The 19720-nt window shown below is 29.7% G+C and overlaps 1 protein-coding gene across 4 annotated transcripts in view; it reads right to left on the reverse strand.

The window, feature by feature from the left end:
* Positions 1-2858: 2858 nt before the first annotated feature.
* LOC143223055 (spermidine synthase-like) overlaps positions 2859-19720 on the reverse strand; it is a 29149-nt gene continuing 12287 nt past the window's right edge. For all 4 annotated transcript variants that reach the window (XM_076450455.1, XM_076450460.1, XM_076450459.1 and 1 more), the window contains 4 exons: positions 16063-16146; positions 14045-14190; positions 12167-12289; positions 2859-6524 (listed from right to left, as the gene is read on the reverse strand). In XM_076450455.1, coding sequence (XP_076306570.1) covers positions 6504-6524; positions 12167-12289; positions 14045-14190; positions 16063-16146 — 374 coding nt within the window. In that variant the 3' untranslated portion in view covers positions 2859-6503. The remainder of the gene's footprint in view (positions 6525-12166; positions 12290-14044; positions 14191-16062; positions 16147-19720) is intronic.

Consider the following 19720-nt stretch of genomic DNA (forward strand, 5'->3'; position numbering starts at 1 on the left):
AAAGGTGTATTAGTATAGATTATACAGACTTGTACAATACACCTTTTTATCGCACCTTAAATTCTACATTTCATTATCAAAAACACAACTGTCTTTCTTAGTGTAAAAGGTGTTTCAGATATTTAACCAAGAAACAAACACCTTATAATTATATACATCTGAGACCATGGAAATTTTTCCGCTGTGTATATAAGCACAATCATTTGAACTTTTATAGTCACTTTTTATATAGAATTGTAGATGCGTAAATCTCATCCAATACATGATTTTTTTTTAATATTTAGTTTATGGACGTCTTCAGTCTGTTGGTTTTGGAAATTATAAGATTCCAGGTATGCTACCTAATTAGTAGCTTTTGTAAATTACAACCCCGTCTTTTTAATGAATAGTTTAAATTTGGTATTTTACACCATAAATCCGTAAAAAATGCCACCGACTCACAGTGACACCAAATTAAAGAAAGAAATTTCGCTAGCTATACTGCTACAAAATGAAAGCTTTCTGTATGTCAATAGTTTATTTTTATCTGAATCATAATTAAATATCTATCAAATAAATCATAGCTAATCCCCATTATAACAGCCTATCTATCATACTTTTAACTTGTAGTATCGATGTTTTCTTGGACTTCTTGAATATTACAAAAAACCAAATAACTGACGGGAAAACAAAAGAAATGTGGCAATGATTTTTCAGATGCAGTAAACATTTTGCTTAACTAACGTATGGTCTTATATATTTGTTAAAGATTTCTTTTTCACTAAAGGTAAAATTGAAAAGACAGTTTGTGACGTAAAGGCCTAATGCTTTCTTTGACTGTAGACCGAAGTTTCATCCCTTCTAGGTTCACCGGCACAGTTTGGATCAGCTAACGAAAGAAATACAGTTATTACTCTTAAAAGAGTGACGTCTATATACTATTAATGGGTTTTTTAGACTTACGACATCCATAAATATAATGAATGGTTTGTTTCATTTAGATATTCCCGCAAGTATAATCAGTGCAAGTTTCCCAAAATTTGAACTGATAGACTAGAGGGAAGGCTGCTAATAATCAACAAATCACAAACTGTACTCGAATAGTGAAATTTGATCATACATCTTATACAGCACCTACGTCCAGAAAACGCAGAGCACGATTTTGCGACTACCAGACGCGTAACATGACTATTCAAAACTACAAGCCTACGTTCAACCCTAAATAATATTAAAAACTAGTTGCCTTCTTTGGAAAATGCAATAATTTTAATTCCAACGACTTTTACTCGAAGTTTACCTTTATACTTTTTTACTACCGTTAATGAATGTTTTGATATTTAAATAACTAAACGTATTTTTTCAACAATTCGAATAAAATTTGGTTAGTACAATTACGTAAGTCGGATTATGGAACTTGAAAAAAAAATTAATATTTACGCGCGTATCTTTAAAGCATTATTACGGCATTTCTTCGTTAATTTATATTAAAACTCACAAGCTCACCTCATTAATTGCCTCTAACGGGTTAGTTATTTTACTCAATAAAGAATTTTCCGAAAGCACCTGAAACTTGATGGTTCATAGTAAAAGTAAACATACGAGGTCTGTTCAAAAAATACGCGGACTGTTTGAATTGCGCGGTTCCAAAGGAATCTGCTTGGTGTCGCAAGGTTCGCGCAGATCAGCTGATTTCCCGATTGCAGATATCTTCATTTGTGTATTACTTACGCGGTTTTAAGTGAAGTGCGATTTTTTCGTTTGGCGGATTTCAGAATGAATGACCTGAAGGAGCAACGACTTGCTGTGAAATTTTCTGTTAAACTTGGAAAATCGGCGACTGAAACTTTTGCTATGCTTAACACGGCTTACGGTGATGTTGCTATGAAGCGTACGGCATGTTTCAAGTCGCATGAACGTTTTAAGGATGGTCGACAGTCCATTAAAGGTGATGAGCGTCCTTCCACGTCAACTGACGACCCACACGTCGACAAAATCAACACCCTGGTGCGGGCAAATCGACGTCTGACTGTCAGGGAGCTTGCTGAAGAGTGTGGGATATCAGTTGGATCTTGTTACGAGATTTTGACCGAAAAATTGAAGATGCACCGCGTTGCTGCGAAATTCATCCCTCAGAACTCGTGAGTTTTTGGCCAAACCCTCGATCATTGTTCTTCCCCACCCCCCCTACTCACCTGACCTTGCTCCTTGCGATTTTTTCTTGTTCCCCAAACTCAAAAGACCCTTGAAAAGAAGAAGATTTGAGACGATTCCCGAGATTAAGGCAAATGCGACAAAGGAGTTGGAGGACATTACAAAAGAAGCGTACCAGGACTGTTTCAACAAGTGGAAACACCGTTGAGATAAGTGTGTGCGTTGGGGAGGAGAGTACTTTGAAGGGGTCCCAGACCTGTAACTTCTAAATAAAGTACATTTTGTTTTATGACGTCAGTCCGCGTATTTTTTGAACAGCCCTGGTATAACTTTTCAAGTTGTTCAGTTAAATTGTAATTTTCTTCGATTCTTTTACGCTTACGTATGTGTATTTCTCAACATGACAATGAGATACTTCAGTAAAGTTGTTGCAAATGGTGATAATTTAAGCTACTAACTACAAAGTTTACAAATTAGAACGAATTGTATTGAGTAATATATCAAACCTAGAGTAATTTCGTTTAGTATGCGACATTAATGGAACAATTGTACGTCAATCTGGATGAAGACATCCTCTCATACTGAAATCAGTTCAAGAACAAATTATGAACTGAGCTCCAATGTTTTATATCCTCAAAATCCTTCTATTACGTTTGGCACGCATAGAAAGATTGTTTTTAATCCATTCGAATTTTTTTCACCTGACCTGCTCCAAACCACATCATAACTTGCCTTCCAAACATTATTTATTCCAGTTTTTATAAATACACTTATCTAGTCACCATTTTCCAACAGAACTCAGATATTTTCTTTGAAAATGTTCAAGATGAATTATTTTAATAGCAATTTCACACAAAACCATCCTCATCTCTATTTTCTTCTTGAGTTAGTTGTAAATAAACAACTTTTAAGAACAAAATTAGACATACCAAAAAAACTAGAAAATCTAACAATATTGTCTAGTACAGCCATCACTCAAAACATTAAAAAAAATTGCATGTCAAGAATAATTACTGCTATACTTATAAGAATAAGAAACAAGTTTATCAAACATGTGGATAAATGAAATGAATTTTAAGTTTAACATTGTTATAAATTATTCCTTATTTTCATCTATTATAAAATTAATATTCCTTAGTTTCCATAAATGCAGAAAAAACTTAGTATAAACAACACATTATTTTTCACAATACAGTTAGAAAACCTCAGTCAAATCATTAAAAACAACTGAATTTAAGTTAATATTTATCTTAATAAGATTACTAAAGCAACAACAAAACTGAGAAAGAAAAAGTGTCCTGTGCCCTTGACAGATTGAAATACATGGAATGTTCATAATTTTAGAACAGGATACATCTTAGAGGTAGTCAGAATTTGCTGTAAATCTGATGTTTCTAAAAAAGCTTTTTATTCATATATTATCAGTGGAAAAACAAGTATTATCCTAATATATTTTCAGATATCTTTGTATGTGCATGAACAAAAATATGAAATTTAGAATGCTCCTTTACTAAAAGCTGTTTGATACTCAATACTTGAAAATATCACCACTACATTACATACAAAAAAATGCTGATTAAACAATACAAAATGAGAGGTTATAAACACAAATCATCCATCTGAATTTCTCCAGTGAAAATCAGGCAACATCTTAATTAAGTGTATAAAATCTGAAACTAATTAAAACATGGAGCAGAAGTGCACAAAATATTATTGTTTTGTTACAAAAATGATAGAATTACCTTTAGAATTGGTAAGGTTTCATTCAGAGGATAAACAATATTTCATGGTACTATAACAAGCAAATCACTGTGATTACTCAACACAAAATCATCAATGAAGTTCCTTTATTTTATTAAAAAACTGAAAATCTTCCAATTCTCCTTTGCCAAATAATTTAGCAAATGTTTGTTTGGAAAAGTAAACATAAATCTTAGTAAGTCAGTACAAATCCGTTTAAGATTGAACTAGTGCTAGTATGCCTTAAGTAATAATATTTACAATTAAATTTACAATTTGTTGTGCATCCCAGTGATATTCAATAAATGTTATTACAATTACTTCTAAACAGGGATAAGCATATGAACACTGGAGAAGCTGGGCTGTATGATGACAGCTTCTGGTCTAAGGTTTGATCTACATAACAGCATGACAATAAAGTAACATAAATTTACTTTAAATAAATATCTTTTTGTTACATAATAAATACATAATTGTAGTAACATATATGATCACCATAATAATTTTGTTCATCTATTATATTCAATCTTCAATGTCTTTTGTCAGAAAAACTGCTTCTCACATCTAGTTTGGCAAAAGTAAGTTTCAACAACAGAAAAGTCACAGAGTACAGAATATTTAAATTAAAAACACACCAGAGAGGGTGACAAAAACAATACTAAGAATCTGAATGAGCTAAGTAAGTGGAAGCAGATCTGCAGAAACAAAATAATTTGGCTATGTTAACATTGAAAACATTTATACCAGAATGCTTCCTGTCACTACTATATTCAAAAAGAATATTAAGAACCCAATAAATAAACTGTAAAACAATCATTAATGTATTTCTTTATGTTTCAGTACATACTATTAACATATATCTAAACATTAGTAAAACAATTTGAATTCTTTCTCATCTGTTAAAAATTGGTTCACTTGCATTATGCTTTCTTAAACCTATTTAAAAAATAAAATGGTATACAAGGAAATATTTTTTTAAATACATTTTTACTAAATATATATAAACTAGTTAACAAGCTACAACTGATCTAGTTGTTTGAATAACTAAATGTATGATCTCAGATCTAAGAACATTTATTATATTTGGTCTTAACCACAGCTATTAATAAGAGTTACTTTCCTTGCCCATAGCTGTTAAGACGTCTTTATGACTGAAAGTATAAAAGTATAGTTATGAATAACATATATGTAAAAATGGCTGGTACTGGTTGAGAATATAGATTTTGTTGAGGAGTGAACAATTTTTCGACTTTTTCTCTACAAGTGGGTTTTCTCGTCATCATGGACAGTTACAAATAATATGAAAAAATTAATGATTAAAATCATCTTTCAAAACTTAGAATGACTAAATTTAACTGAAAAAAATAAAGGATTCTGTCAAGATCTTCCACTACTGTCATCCAGAACATATACTTGAAATGGTATTATTTATGTGGAGTAATGTATTAAAAATGAAGTAGTTTTGGAGAAATCTCAAGTAACTATTTCAAACCTTCACAAAATGGACCCAAAGATCATTAAAGTTTTCTAAATTAACATGCTAATACTGATATTCTGTATGTTATAAATAAACACCAAAAATAAAATATTCCTTTCCTCTCTTTTTGTCCACTCTCCAAAATGAATTGATCCAAATTTTCCTAGCTGTAGTCTAGTCTAGATACTAAAGTCATTAAATTCATTCATTCACCCATAAGTCTAGATATGTAACATGATGTACAGTAAAATAACAATTCTTAGAAATAAGTGATAGAACACTTTAATAAAAAAAAACTATTATTTGCAATAATAATAACAACTGCATGGTTGTACATTGCCACCAGTTTTCCAATAACAAAATCTGTAAAGACATTGAAATAAATCGAACCATGGTATGAATGTTAAGGGTAAAAATGACAATAGGTAGTTCATTAGCTTTAAGACTACACTCAAACTCTTTAAATAGTAAATGCAACTTGGTCTGTTGTGAATAAAATTAGAATATGAAAACAGTAAAGACCCTGATTCTTGAGGTATGTTTTCCAGCTTTACCCTTACCCATTTTGACTCCAAAATATACAGAACTAAAAAATAAAAAAGAGAACTACACTACAGAGCAAAATAGCTGTAGTATCTATACCTTCACCTACTGAATTTAAATGAAATCCATATAAAGAAATGCATTTCTTTATCAAATTTTCAAAGTAAAATTATCTTCATGGTCATTAATGAGAGATTGAGACAATTTCTTTTATAATGTGTCCAAGTAAATCTAACAAACTTCCAAATTATTATTTTTCTCTGGAAAAAATAGTTAGCACTTTTATTCAATTATAAAAATAATCAGTAGTAATTATTTAATCAAAATAAAGACATCTGTTCTGTGTTCACTAAACAGAAAGTCAGGGACAGAAATCCCCTCGTCTTTATTAATAAATTCATGTCAGCTAAGTCATATTAAATCTTTTTCAAAGGCAAAAACTGTATAATGCAAGCCAAAACTCATGATTTAACATGCATTCAAAAATCAAATTAAGAAAGAAACAAAAATATTGTGATACATCATGATGGTGACATTAAGAATACCTTACACCACTAACTGGTCAATATTCTTTGCCCGCAAATGGACGGATAAAGTCAAACCGAAATCAAAGTCAGTAGCTCCCATAGAGATCCTGAAAAAGTAATTCAGAAATTGATTTTAAAAGTTAACTGTGTAACACCAATAATTTAAAAAACAATGTAATAAAATCAATTACAAAAAATTGGTAGGTAGTCAATAACATTCTAAATTTCAGAAACCATTAGTCACAAATTTACAGTTTTTTATGCAAATGCTGGGAGATTAACTGAAGAGTTAACTAATTATAACAAAAATAGGCCATAACAATTACTATATCTCGTACGTCAGCAACAAATAATGCTGCAATATTTCTGAAAACTTCAAATTTTGAAAACAGACATACTCAAATTTACTGTCTATACAAGTAACAGATAATATAATAAAGTGTACATTTGGTATCAATTTAATTATTTTCACTAGGATATCAGGTTTAGTAAAATGACTAAAATGTACCCATTTCAATGACAAATACAATATCCTCATATTTAAAATCAAAGGTGGAGAGATCATCATTTTGAGCTATTTTGTCATAAGCAAAGTATTACTTTGCACCAAATCAATGATCAAAAGCATACACCTAGATTATGATAAAAGTGCAGTTAAAGAAATCAAATTAAATGATTATCCAAAACTCCATAGTCACCAGGGTGAACACATAATGAACTTGGGTAGGATGAAATAAATAGAAATATATGATGCCACATAATGTAACTCAAATGTGGCAACATATTCTTGTAGTCTAGAAGGATCTAACACCTGAATATTTTAGTAAACTGACTGACAGTGTGCCACAGATATGTAAAGCTGTCATTTAAGCCAAAATTAGCTATTCTAACCAAACAATAAAATCATGATTATATTTGCTTGTGTTCATTTACACTAATTAAATACTACTGGTATTATAAACAACATGTCAAGATACCCATTTTTTTCATATAATTTCAAAATATACTTTTGAACAGTTGTATAAATGTTAAAACCCTATTGGCAAGTGAAGCTTTGAACTACTGTAGTATCCTTCATATCATACAATTTTTTTTCAATTGTAAACTACACAACTTATGGCAATTACATGATGTCTTTGATAACAATGCATCTGGCTTGCAGTTACTGCATATTTCTATAACCAAATTTAATGAATGGAAGGCTTTTATACTATATATAACTAATCAAACAACACAGGGAGACAACACAAAAGATACACATATAAATCAAAGGTAAAATTTGCTTCTTGGAAATGGGAGAATGTATCTTAGTAACTACTGAAATAGTACCAACCCAACAGTAGATATATAAATCATCTATCAGATTTACTCTCTACTTGCAAGCCTCACACATGAAAGAAATTAAAAAGAAAGATAAATTAAGATATCACATGGATGCCTTAGCCCACAACATTTCACATCTAAAGTTCCCAATAACCATACACAGACACATCAGGGAAGGATGTTTCTCCTAATGAAGCAGAATTATAACAAATATGAGTTGTACATACAATACAGATGTGCCTCACTAATGTTACACTGTACATTTAACTCCCTCCCCCATCCATACTGATCATGCAGTACCTGGGAATGTTTACTGTGTACCAGTAACCTTTTGACCCTGAACTTCAAAAGTTTATCAGATCTATAACTTTGTATGTGGTACCTTCTGTGTGCAGTCAAAATCCATCTGTACAACTTTTGATATATGTTATCCACACGATCAGGACAGACAAACAAAGGGCAAAGCAACATGTTCTGCTGTGTTGCTTTGCATTAGGGTCACAAAAATATAAATTACAACTACTGGACTACTGGGGATTATAAATAAAACTTTTATTCTAAAGTTAATATTCCAGCCCACATAACAGCATAATAAAACCAATGATATACAAGTTAAAAATTACTATTTTTAAATAAGATTTAAAAAGAAGGGAAGATTATTTCTACATTACAAAACAGCAGTAACCACCTTAAACATTATATTGTTACATATAATCAGTCAACTGCAAAAGTTAGTATTGTCATATGGTTCACACCACAACAGATATTACGTAACTACACTAATCTATATTTAAAAAATAATATATATATTACTACAAAACTTCTGACAGTTTTATAAAAAGCTTATTATTATTTTTAAATTTGAATAATATTTTATAATATTTCTATTAAATACTTAAAAAATTAAATCATACAGTTAAAAACAATTTAAATCAATCCTAGAGCTAATTGGCTTACTTATCAATCCAAGTTGTTTGGTTGTAGTGAACAGTTTTAATTTTTAAAACTGTTTCAAAAGAAAAAATTACATTTTCACAAATAGCTGACTGTAGATAGTGAAAAATAGATATTATGCAGAAGATTATGGACTTTAGGCTCACATTAATATTTTTTTCTTCTAAATGACACACTTGTCAAGAAGTTTACACCGAATAGATGATGTAGCCTTCTACTGGTGCTATTTATGCAGTTCTCTCTTTTATCGAGGTATATTTTACCCTTTAACAACTTAGTTTATATCATTGCTTTATTTTCTGTGTTCTATGTCTGACGTTTTTGTTTGTGGCCCATTTTGTTTTGAATATTTACACAAAACTACGCAAGGGAAAATATATGTTTTGCCTCCTAGACAAAATCATAACTTATGAAACTTTCTTCTTTCTTAACACAGACTCTTAAAAGTCCTTAAAAATGTAATACCTCTAGCTTTCAATAGAGTGTGTATGTTTCCACAAAATTTGACAGTCTTTCACATATAAAAAATATTTCTTAGTGAAATATTTCAAATAAACTAAAATAAAGATTTGGCCATGAATATATTGACTATTTGTTTTGAATAGTGTAAGAAAAGTAATTTTTCATGTTTAGATTAAAAATATTGTTCCTCATCTCAAAAATCTCAAATTTTGTTTTGCAATCCTAAAAACCTTTTAAATACATTTCAAACACTTTTGTCGGTAAAACTTCACATTTTATCCATTATTTTCTCTACTGTATCATCTCTATATAGGATCAGCCAATCTGACCAACCTAATAACCACAAGAAAGAAAATTAAAATAATTCTAAATTTTCTTTTTAGAGTGATATCAAATTATAACTTGAAACTACATTAATTTATCCTTAGTAGCTTTATGCTTGCAACAGTTTACATCTATTTACAATTAAACTTTATTGTTTTATTATCTGTTTGATTGTCCTTTGAACCATTTCAAACTTCTATCCATGCCATTATAAGTTGTAAATCACTCAGGAAACATGCAGCTCACACATATAAAAGTGTATTACATTACCCAAAAGCAACTATAAACTTCTCACATGGATACCTCGTGAAACATTTTTATTATCCTTATATTTTACCTAATCTTAACTAACCTTAAAAGATCCATATTTTTACATTTTAGTTACTTTTATAATAACAAATAAAGGATAAATATGAAAAAAGAATAAAGTACTTATCCAATCTACTTTTCCTGCAGTCAATTGTCGAAGACACTTGACATTACTTTTGTTTTTTTTAATACTAATGGCAATAATACACTAAATAATTTTTATTTACTTAAATACTGCACCAAAGAACAAAGACTAACAAAATGCAAACAGCAAACAATTTCCCCTAACTTTCAGAATGTGTTTGGCTTTCTGACTATGTGACAAGAACCATTACAAATTCATCCAAGGTGGTCGTTAACTTTCCCATGTGAACACAGCTTGTACTATGAGTGAAATGAACAATTATTTGTTCAGAACACAATGTTATTTATTATTTAAAGATGAAAACCTTCACTTTTCATTGGTTATACATAATACATAATTAAACATGAGAGAATTATTAAAAAATCTTGAAAGTGAGGATGTGACAGGAGGAATCTGATTTTGTATTTAATAGTTTTGTAACCAAACAAAATTAATGATTATAAAAATTACAACCTGTCTGAGCAATTACAACTTTATAATGAGTAATCAGTGATGTCGAGAAAACCCACTTGTAGAGAAATATATATGCAAAAATGGCTCGTTTGGGTTGAGAAAATATTTTACATAGAAGAGCGAACAACGTTTCGACCTTCTTCGGTCATCGTCAGGTTCACAAAGAAAGAGGTAACTGACCGGAAGCTGACCACATGTTTGAAATGTGTTGTGTAACTAAGTGTCGGATTGTAGAGGGCAGTGTTAGATGTTTGAATATATAATTTTATTTATTTTATTATATTAATATAGGTATAAAGGCATTCCTTTATATTGGTTTATTTTGGGTTTAAGTTGTTGTATAAGTAAGGCTTCTTTAATTTTGTGTTTGTTTATGTTTGTTTTTTTATTTAGTATTTGAGTGGTTTCTATGGTTATGTAGTGTGTATTTGACTTGCAGTGTTCGAAAAAGGGAGGAAGGTGACTTTTTATGTTCTTTGAATCTGCTTTCCATTTTTCTACTTGTTTCTCCAATACATTCCTTGGGACTCAGCACATGAAAAAAAAAAACTCAACATACAAAGAAACCAAATAAACACAGCCATAAAACTATGCTCACCAGATAAAATTAACGATGAATTAAACAAAATAAAACAATACTTCATCAACATCAATAAGTTTCCTCCACAAACCGTAGAAAACATTATACGCACACACCTAGACAGAAAGCAAAATCAACCAACAAAAGTAAATATATCTCACAAATCAAAAAATCACGAAACCATATACTGCTGTATACCATATATTCCTGACATCAGCAGACAAATAACCAACATTTGGCAAAAACTAGTAACAAAATATGGCATTCCAGTTAATACCAAATTTATTCAAAAACCAGGCACAAAACTGAGGTCTATACAATGTAAAAACTACGCTGACAAACACCACACCAACATTATTTATAAAATACAATGTGATAACTGCCACAACTTCTATATTGGAGAAACAAGTAGAAAAATGGAAAGCAGATTCAAAGAACATAAAAAGTCACCTTCCTCCCTTTTTCGAACACTGCAAGTCAAATACACACTACATAACCATAGAAACCACTCAAATACTAAATAAAAAAACAAACATAAACAAACACAAAATTAAAGAAGCCTTACTTATACAACAACTTAAACCCAAAATAAACCAATATAAAGGAACGCCTTTATACCTATATTAATATAATAAAATAAATAAAATTATATATTCAAACATCTAACACTGCCCTCTACAATCCGACACTTAGTTACACAACCTCTTTCAAACATGTGGTCAGCTTCCGGTCAGTTACCTCTTTCTTTGTGAACCTGACGATGACCGAAGAAGGTCGAAACGTTGTTCGCTCTTCTATGTAAAATATTTTCTCAACCCAAACGAGCCGTTTTTGCATATATATTTATAATGAGTAATTTACATTTAATTCTGTTCTTTTTGGAGGTGTAGAGGATAAAATAGAGATGAGAAGATGCCTAAAAAAGTGTCACATGAGTCACACTAGAGGAAATATGGGATTTTTTTCTAATATTGCCTTGTAGAATAAGAACTTAAAATTTTACACTTAAAATATTAGCTAAAATTTTATGCTGTACTAAACTGGTATAACATGAAGTTGTTAAATAAAATTTTTAATGTAAGACATTAACACTTTGTGTTCTAAACAGTAAAGGATACCCATGGTAAAATAATTAATAAGTGTAGTTTATCATTTCCAAAATGAATAACAAAAGGTCTAGTTGAAACTAAAAAAAATACCTTTTTCACAAATCCTGGCAACACAAATGCAGCTGAATGCATTTCTGAGGTGTAATACTTCAGTTTCAAGGAAGATACTTCTTCAGATGAAAAGATGTGCTGGGGTTGTCGAAAAGTAGTTCCCTGGAAAATACAAAAATAATGACAAAAGGTCTTGATTCCAACATGATACAATATTTTTGAGTAAAGTAAACATTACAACTTTTAAAAATATTTTGTTAAAACAAAAAGTAACAGTAATTCATACTTTAGTTATGAGGAGGCAAAAATAAGACAAAAACAAATACACTGCTGTACAATAATGTGAGACTTCCCAATCAGTTTCAAACAAGTAATTTAATGACCATTCATGTGATATATGCTAATTATTTTTTATTCAGTCTGTCTATTTTGAGAAACAAAAATTTCTGATATATACATTTCACTTCGGAATATGGAATATGGTAACCATAAATGTCAAAAAAACTCTAAAATTGATTCTGTATGTTTAAAAATCAGTGTTTATAAAGTCTGAAGTATTCTTGACAAATCCTCTCAAAAAGCTGTTCCCAAAGCATTTTTAGTGTATGAAGTAACTTGAACCATGAATTGTATTTTCTCAATTGAAATCTGAAGAATTTACAAATTATTCAACTCACTCAATTCCTTTTTCATCAAGAAATATTTTGACCAGATCAATAACTGTAGTTGTACCAGCATATGGCACCAAAATGTCATAAGATGTGGTAACTGTAATGTTAGTGCTGATAGTGCCATTCTACAGGTGGTAGAAGTTAGTATATTGTCCAATGCTAATATCATAATTTCTGTTTTATGTTTGCTATGAATGGAATGTATCACAATAAATGTGTTACATAAAGGTAAGCCTTATGAAGTCTATTTTAAATATCAGTATACTGACACAGCATCTAGATATGGTTTGAAATAATATGATTCAGTCTCTGACTAGATACTTTATAACTGTGGTGAGTAAAATTCACAACACTGCAGTCACGTACTTGTGTTGTGAATGATGAACTTGTGTAACCACATGTGTGAGCATCTGTACCACAGGAAGTAGTTCCACATCTTAGTAACAACACTTGTAACACTATTACAAAAGCCAGCTGCAAATGACCAGCTTCATTCAACTGATAGCTCTCTGAATGAAAAGAACATTCATAGAATGTCTTCTTTGAAACCTAGCCACAACCAAGCACAGTCTGATGAACTTTTAACTGTCTTTTCATACCAAAACATGAGGCAAAATTGTGTGAAACCACTATAGTATAAAATGATGGATAATTAAACATGCATTTTTTTATCATAAAACTGATTGCCTGGGTTGAACAACAATGAACTAAAAGGGTTGACCAATATAATTTTATAAAAGTAGTTTTACATTATTATAGCAGTTATAAATTTCAATAATCCTTTATTTTCTGAAATGTATTTAATAGATAGACATCATAGTATGATAACCCATGACAATTAGTATGTGTACAGCATCTCTCACAACATTGGTAACAGCTTCAATCTCAAGCAAAATTTGATGGTCATCAATTTAATTCTGTCAAAGATACAGTTGGTTGTCAGTGTGATACCATTTAAATTAATATAAAATTCTTTCCAAACTTGTTACAAATTAGAGGTTATATACAATTTACAGCAAAAACCTAAAAGGCCAATTATTTAATATGAAAATTATACCTAAATGCAATTCCAGAATCTCATTTTCTCTCTAACCACCAGAAGTATAAATCTTGGTACTAAATAAACATGAAACACAATCTAAGATTCATCATTTACCAAGAATTAAACTGCCATTCATGAATTCCTCTCCTCATCAAATAATCCAGGACAAAGATTAAAAAAAAGGGAAATAAAAACTGTACTTACAGCATCAGTACTACACAAAAGAAAACCAATTTGTCCACCAGGATAGCTGGGAATGTAAACTGATGCATAGTCCACAACTGGGTAGAGTTCTCTAGTCATATTCATCATGTTATGTATAAGTTTCAAGTCATACCAAAATGATTCAGCTTGAAAAGATAATACAAAAGGGAAGCATAAGATAATATAAAAATTATATTTACTTTTTGACTTAATTTCCAATATTCAAAATAAATTGCAGTGATTATTAACACAGTTTGAAGTTAAAACTAAAAGACTGTGCCTGAAAGAAAGAAGAAGATAGTCACTATTTAGCTATTCAGAGTTTAACCAAGCTTGCATATTTTAAACCAAGAGTAAACCTGGAAACAAGAATATAAATGTTAAATAATTTTTTCCACTTAAGGAAAGCTTGCAACATTCTATTTATTATTTCGAAATTTCTCTTTTATTAACTATCTTCTTGATACATTTTCTTCAACCAAACTTTGGTAAAAGTTGAATTTTTAAATATACAGATTTATGTATATACTTAACAAATATTACAACCAGCTCTTTGTCACCTACTATAATAAATTACATCTACCTGCTCATTAAGACAGTTGAAGATTCATCATTCTGAGTGGGAATTATACAAATTCCAAACCATTTCTTCTAAGTGATTTCCTATACATTGATAAGAGGCCATTCTACTAAAGATAACCAGGGCAAGATGTGTAGTTGTAAATACAAAGTAGGCATCCACAGTAACTACTGTGATTGAGTAACTTCCTGCATTTGGACAGAAAAGTTGTTTTCATTCCAAGAACAAAATTTTAATGTGTTTGAATTTGTACTTGAATATTTTTAGGAGTGTCTTAAAATTAAACCTCCCCACAAAAAAAGATGGATATCCAGTACATAGCTGTTAAAACTGACATAAAGGTCATTGATGTTACTGTGTAAAAGAAAATGTTAATGTACTTATCCTTTCAACAGATTATGGCAGCTCAAACTGTTTCTGACTGAGAGAACATATGTTAAAATCAAACTATTTACATAAAAACATGTATTATGCAAGTTTTTTTTTAAATGTTCTTTGAAATATACTATTGATCAGACACACCAAAATTTACCTTCTTAAATGTATTTGAAAGTTCACAATCCTATATTTTATTGAATACAAATTCAAACAGTACCTTGTTTTGCAGCATGGATCAATTTTTGCTTTTGTAATTAAAAAAGATATTTTAAAGGGTGAGAAAGATTTTTACCATTTATAACACTTCAAAGTCTGTAAATCTAACATTTTCTAGGATTTCTCTGTTTTCAGGAACTGTAGAAAACTTGGTATAAAGAAGATTTAATAAACAAAAATGCATCATACATGTGAAAATGTAGATCTATATGGTTATCATGATGTACAAAACTATGTAGGAAGAAAAGTATATCTTAATTAGTTCCAACATGGAAGTGTACGTTGATAATTGATAGTAAACACTTACTTGAAGACTGTGAATACCAACCCTCTTCTCTGTTACTCTGGAGATTGGTTTGAATTTCTCTTATGTATATGGATATTACATATTTGAATTCTATATAATTGTTTTTTTTTTGCTTGAATTCCAACCAGAACTCCAGAACTGACAGTATTATTATAGTAATTGAGATATTTTTCTGTAGGGACACTTTTTGTTCAGCCTATGATTTGACTCTACTCTCAAAATGCATCATTAGAACTTATCCCAAATACTTGATTTTGACTTTCACTGTAAAATAATTTGAATGCTATAGGTGTGATTTATCAATTGTATAACTTTCTAATTAAATTTCCAATTTTGCACTTATTCACACTGTGTATGTTTGTTTTGAATTTTGCTCAAAGCTACTTGAGGGCTATCTGCGCTTCACATCATGTAAACAACCATTACTGAGATAGTGTCTCTTTACATAAGATTGAGTACACTTGCCCTTAAATTAAACTTATATCACATTCTAAGATACAAAAATATATATATATAAAAATAAAATTATATACTAACCCTGAGAACAAAGAATTCCCCCAGGCCTAAGAGCTTGTTTTATTCCTTCAAAGTATGGTTTTGTAAAGAGACTAACTGCTGGTCCTACAAACACATGTAATAAAACAAATTACTTTATAATGTATCAACAGATGCATTAAAATACAGATAATAAACAAAATACAAACTTATTAAGATTATATTTCACTAATTATTTTGCAGTAATCTACTTACTCAAATAGAAAAAACAAATAATATTTTAGAAACTACTTTATATTATATTTACAACACCAACAATTATGGATAAGAATGTGATGTGAAATCATTTATTTATTCTCCACACTTACACACATAATACACATTAGCCTATGAAATTATTAGTTACATTTCAGTTGACTAAAATAATGATAACAGTTTATATTCATACTTACTTTAAAACAAAATCTTTTAAATATTAATTCAACTGTGTGACTAAATACTTCCAAAATATATAACTGTGTTAAAATTATTTCATTCTAACTCATTAAATAAACACTCCAAAGTTAACTAAATCATTATGAAGCTATTCTGCTCAATGACTATGATACAACTATACTAAATTTCAACAAAATATAACTTAATACTACAAGGAATATATTTTTAAAAATCTTATTATCAGATAAGATACATAAAGAAATCAACTCAAAACACATTAGTTGTTTATTAAAAGACTATTAGCTCAGAAAACAAAGATGTCTGGCTACCTTAAAGAAAATTGACAGCTAATATTCTACTGAAAAAGTGATTTAATAACTGGTAGTCAGCTTATTTTCAACAAAACTAGTTATTTAGAATCGTTACTACTTAAATAATCAACTAATTTTTAACAAAAAAAACTATTATTTACATATTTTGAATACCCTTTCATGGCAAAATGGAATACATAGATCAAAACCATTTTTTATGTTACTCTAGTTTCTTCTTATTGTTTCACATGTTAATATGCAAAAAAAATGTCTGCAATCACTCAAAAGTTGCTATCACCACTACAGGTCTGCTGTACAATAACTCATTACATAAAAATCCACATTCTGTCTTGAATTCTAGAATTTTTCTACATCTTTCTGGTACACAGCTTACTTCACTATTTACATTTGAAATTGTAAAATTTAATAATTACAACACATTTCAGCTCAGTTCGCTTTCATTGCTTGAATAAAATGTAGCAATTCACTGGCCGCAATATTATGTCATAACATGAAAAACAGCTGTGAACAGCAGCTGCAGACATGCAAAAGGCAAGAAAGAGAAAGAAAGTTATTACCACTAAAAACCTTACTTTTATTCAAGGACATTCATACATATGACACTACTGAAAAAGATGAGCATTAAACTGCATTTATTATCATCATAATCACATACTATCATTATATTTGTTGCATTTATTAAGTTCCTTTTCAACCTCCTTTAACCCTATCAGGATACCATTTTTAAACCCCTTTTTGTACATGTTACTGCATTAGAATCTAAATTTAATTAAATTACTTTAATATCAATGTATTTCAATGAAATTATTATTATGAAGTCAGTTTTAATTCAAAGTTATATTATCTAAGATCTTATTCCTTTATTTCAAAAGCAACCTTTAAACCAATAATTCAAAATTGTGCTTTTTCTTTCATCTAAAGTGATTGCTAAAACAAACATCAAGAGATGATATAGAAGTAATTGTAAATGTAATATAAACAGTCTCTCATACAGACAGAGCACAATTTATACAGGTTGTGTACAAGCAATTTGAGAATGGTCATAAAAGTTTCCTCACTTCAAAAAAGCCACACACTTGTAAATTAGAAGCTGTTATTTAGCAACAATTTTAGCTGATCTCACACTATATTTCTTAACAACATTAGGAAAACAAGTTTATGTTTGTATTTTAAAACTTGATCTATTTTTGAGAATGGCATCTCTAACACTTGGCTTTTTTTTTCTTGCCTCATACACATTAATTTAACAGATAGAGAAACTGTAATTAGGCTTTTCTTTTTATATTTTAATTAATCATGTATTATTTGTAATTGAAAATTCATATTTGAAAGGTTTAATGATTACTTTTTGTAATCATCTCTTTGCTGGACACAAGTTACAAAAAGTGGCAAAAGCAAAAAAATATGCTGGAGTCCAAGTTGGACTCTGCTTATGATAACATTATATTGCACACAGAGACCCACTGAAGTATGTCAACATAAATAATAAATGACAAAAAAATTGTAAACGAAAATAAAAAACATTAAATATGAAAAAAATACGTGAAAAGGTAAAGACTTGAAATTATGCAAATGACCCAAAGAAGATATTTTAAGATTATTCAGCAAAGAGATAATAGGTAGGTACAAATTTCTATTTTTAATTTTAAACATTCCACTGCTCTGCACATTGTGATAATAGCTAGAATTAATGTCACTGTATAAAGAAAAAAAAAAAGCAAGTAAAATAAAAACATTCACCCTAAAAAAGTATTTTGATATTCATAAAGGAAGTTTTAACAATTATACAAGTGAAATTAAAAACTTTAAAACTTTTAACTATATTTTAATACCTAACAAAAAAATAACTTTGCAAATGAACTTTTCAGATTCACATTGAAATAAATATTTAGTAGAAATAACAAACAGTTCTTGTCAAATTTTAAAAAATTTCATCCAATAGTTTTATTTTTTTTTAAGACATTTCACAAGAGTTGAATAACTGTCCTACAATTGATGTAGGTCGTCCTTCTAAGATTAAAGTGTCTCCCATTACCATGTAGGTTGTAAGACTCAAAATAATCATAGTAGTCAAATTAGGAGGTAAAATACCCTCCCAAACACATGCATATAGTGGTTTTTTTGGGTTTTTTCAGAACACATCATGACTTCATAAACTTTATCAGTTCAAAATACACAGAACACCATTTGCTGAGAATACACCAGTTTCCTTCTGTGATTTGACCAAGATAAAATAGGTGCCCTCCATGTTTCAAACAATATTTGCCCAAGTTAATTGAGTTAAGCCATTTTTAATATATATTTAATTATTTATCCCATATTAATATTCATGTTACCAAGTATTAGAATAAGTGCTCACCAGATGGCATAGAAAATGTTTTTGCTGATCTTTTTTGGATTTATTCTGAATTATGTACCCAGCACTCAAGTTAGCAGGACACATTTTTTTTGTAGAAGAGTTAAATTTTCTGTTTGTAACCTGTACATCAATTTTTGCTTTATTTGTGCTCATTTGTAGTTGCTGAAATGAATGTTAAAAGTGCCATTAATTGGAGTTAAATTAAAAACAGCTTTTCTGAAAGTGAAACTAATATATCAGAATACAACAGTTAAGAAAGTGACAATGACAGCACTGCCTTATTATTAACTTGGGTATGGTGTAAGTAGACACTATCAGGCAATGTCCCCTTTCTCTGACAAGGTCCAATTTCATGGTGTTTCTTCATTGACTATTTATGTTGACCCTAATGCAGATATTTTGCAGTTTTCAATATTTCTTGATGATTTATTAGTAGATATGACAGCAACATATAAAAGAACTCATCCCATTAATGCACCAAATATAGGTATTCAAAGGGCAGTGTAAAAAATCCTGCACTTTTTGTTGAGTTTATTCTCCCTACAAAACATAAAATGAAAAGGATTAATAAATT

Source organism: Tachypleus tridentatus, chromosome 8 (assembly GCF_004210375.1).
Source record: "Tachypleus tridentatus isolate NWPU-2018 chromosome 8, ASM421037v1, whole genome shotgun sequence".
Taxonomy (NCBI): Eukaryota; Metazoa; Arthropoda; class Merostomata; order Xiphosura; family Limulidae; genus Tachypleus; species Tachypleus tridentatus.